This window comes from Atta cephalotes, assembly GCF_000143395.1.
Source record: "Atta cephalotes unplaced genomic scaffold scaffold00043, whole genome shotgun sequence".
NCBI classification, from domain to species: Eukaryota; Metazoa; Arthropoda; class Insecta; order Hymenoptera; family Formicidae; genus Atta; species Atta cephalotes.
This window is the reverse complement of record NW_012130107.1, coordinates 1,533,028-1,535,837: the sequence shown is the minus strand read 5'-3', so window position 1 is coordinate 1,535,837 and position 2,810 is coordinate 1,533,028. Positions and strand designations below refer to the sequence as shown.

Below are 2,810 nucleotides of genomic sequence, written 5' to 3'. Positions count from 1 at the left end.
AGTTAGTAAATAAAAGTTAAATTAACTCATAGTATACGAGTAACAAACATAGCTACGTACGTAAAGTAAGTACTAATAAATAATAGTATAGATATTTAGTATATATATATATATATATATATATATATATATATATATATATATCTAAGATTTTTAAAAGGCATCACAAAGAGATCTTCTAGATGTGCATATTGTTTGGTGTACTAATAATGAATTCGATTACTCATACTATACTGGATTCATACATATTAAAGGTGATACAATTTATATGGTGAATTTAATCACTCTCACAGTACACTGGATCAGTATACAACAAAGAATACTTTATATAAAGTATCTAAATACAGTAGCATAATATAATCAATTTTGGCAATAAAATAACACATACTCTATTAAGTCATATTAAATAATGTGACAATGTCATTTTTGGAAATTTAATTATTTAAAATATTCATTGTGCTTATTTAACTTTACTAATTTTATGTATAGTAACTTTTAATAAACACCTAACATAATGCAAGTGAACGATTCGTTATAAAATTTAAAAACAAGATATAACGAAAAATCTGTTGAAAAAAAACATACCTTCAGGAGTATTCTCATCCTCCCCATACTTAAGTTGTTGCAATCCCTCCATTAAAGGAGACAACTCGTCGCCAGGTTCCGGTGGTTTTTTCATGAAAAAAGGATGTTTCTCCATTTCCTCTTGCCACCTGTCCTCCGGCCATCCTTCTGTATAACTCTTTTTCTCCAAGTTATTTATGTACTCGTCCAGTTCGGCGTCCAATTTCGCGGCAAGCTCCAAACGCTCTTCGTCCGTCCAAACTTTCCTCTTTTCACCAATTTCATCCCCTTGCATATTGTTTTCGCAATAAAAATTTCACAATGCCCAAATAAAAATACGAGTGAACTATTTTACAATCCAATTCATCTGATAAATAATTAATTAGGCGCGTTGTACGTGAGTATATCACAACATTGCTCGACGTAATGAACATAACCTCGAAATTGCTACTTGTTCACCAAAAACAATGGTGGTCACGTGTGCGGAATGAATAGCAGACGATAATTTATTTCTGATTTTACCGACCACACGTCGGCATTTTATCTGTAGATGGCGCTGGCTGTGCTTTTCAAATGTTTTTAAACATACCGATGCGCGATGATAAATATTGTATATTTTTATACGCATTTTTTTATAATTGTAAAATAAATTGAGTTTTAAATAGAAAAAAATAGAAGAAAAATATTTAGATAAATAAAAATAATAAAATGCTAACATTACTTACGCATTGCAAAAATACAAACGGAATTGAGAAAAAAGAAATAAAAGAGAAGAATTAAATTATAAATAAATATAAAACTATTATAAAATGTAAATAAAGCTTGTTGTTAAAAGGAACAAATTATTCAATGTTATATGTTATGATCATTTGATATCTAATAATTTATAGTTAAAACAATTTAATAAACTTGCACATTTACATATAGCGCACGTGTGAATCATATGATTAATGTCATGCAACCAGATCTAGGTTAAGCCAATATGAAAGATTGTAATAACAGAAATCGAAAATTTCGTGAAATATTGAAATCTACTATAACGCTCAACAAATATCGTACGAAATTTTTGAATGCCACGTTTCTCAAATTTCAATTCGCAATCTGCCAACTGCCGACATTAATCCCAGCTTCCAAACTTGCGATACGGCGCAATATGGATTCGACAATTAAACAGCCGACAGTTTGAGACAAGTTTCTCATTCAACGTTTGAATTCAAGTTTCAAGATTCATTTGTTCTATTCTTTTAAAAATTCTATTCAGAATCAACGCTATTAAAAATATTGTACAAGTAATTTTATTTACATGTACAAAAAACAATGTATTAACAAAAGAGATTATTTATTGCATTACAGTCGCTGAAGTTATTGTAATTAAATTACCATTAATTCAAACCGATCTATATATGTACTCTTAATAATTCAAGGTATTTTCAAAGTGTATATATGAAGCAGAAGCCAATTATATCGATGTTAGTCTAACCTACATCAACTCAATTTTTTTCTTCAACTATTTTTCCAACAAAATGTTAATTCGAAATAACAAATTGTTAATTTAATTGCAAATTCAAAACTAATCAATTTTAATATTTGAAGATACATACCCGAAAAAAAATATTATATATATGGACATATTTTATATATAATTATATATAGTTATATATAAAATATGTCAATTTTTATAATTTATATAATTATATATAATTTTATATAATTTTATGTAATTATATATGGAATTTTTTTCTCAGGTAGTATTATAAAAGTAGAAAAAATAATCTGATAATTTTATTAATGCATATACTGATTAATACATTTAATTTTTTAGTAATCGTTTTCATCGCTGTTATATCGCGTGTGTTGGATGTATAGAGATAAATATTTATAGGAGTTGCCTAAACAAAAGTGTCTCAATCACGTTGATCGTATAGTAAAAGTCATAAATTAACATTGAATAATAGATGGCTTAATATTGCAACAGAGCCATCAATATTAATAATCGTTCGATAAATACACAATATCCATTTATTTTTACATATTGACAGTGAAAATAAAATATTGAAATTTGATGTATAACCGTAGAGGGATCATTTATACAAATGTGGGAAAGCCGGGATATAGAAAATTTGATCTCTATGAGGTAAAAAATGAAGGGTATAGTGAAGGATAGACAAAATGAGAGAGAGAGAGAGAGAGAGAGAGAGAGAGAGAGAGAGAGAGAGAGAGAGAGAGAGAGAGAGAGTAGTAAGAAG

The 2,810-nt window shown here is 27.9% G+C and overlaps 1 protein-coding gene across 1 annotated transcript in view; it reads right to left on the bottom strand.

Annotated features, from left to right (window-relative positions):
* The window catches only part of LOC105622304 (tetratricopeptide repeat protein 4), a 2,721-nt gene extending 1,862 nt beyond the window's left edge, over positions 1 to 859 (bottom strand). The window contains exon 1 of the mRNA XM_012203724.1: positions 586 to 859. Within this exon, the coding sequence (XP_012059114.1) occupies positions 586 to 859 (274 nt within the window). The remainder of the gene's footprint in view (positions 1 to 585) is intronic.
* Positions 860 to 2,810: the final 1,951 nt, after the last annotated feature.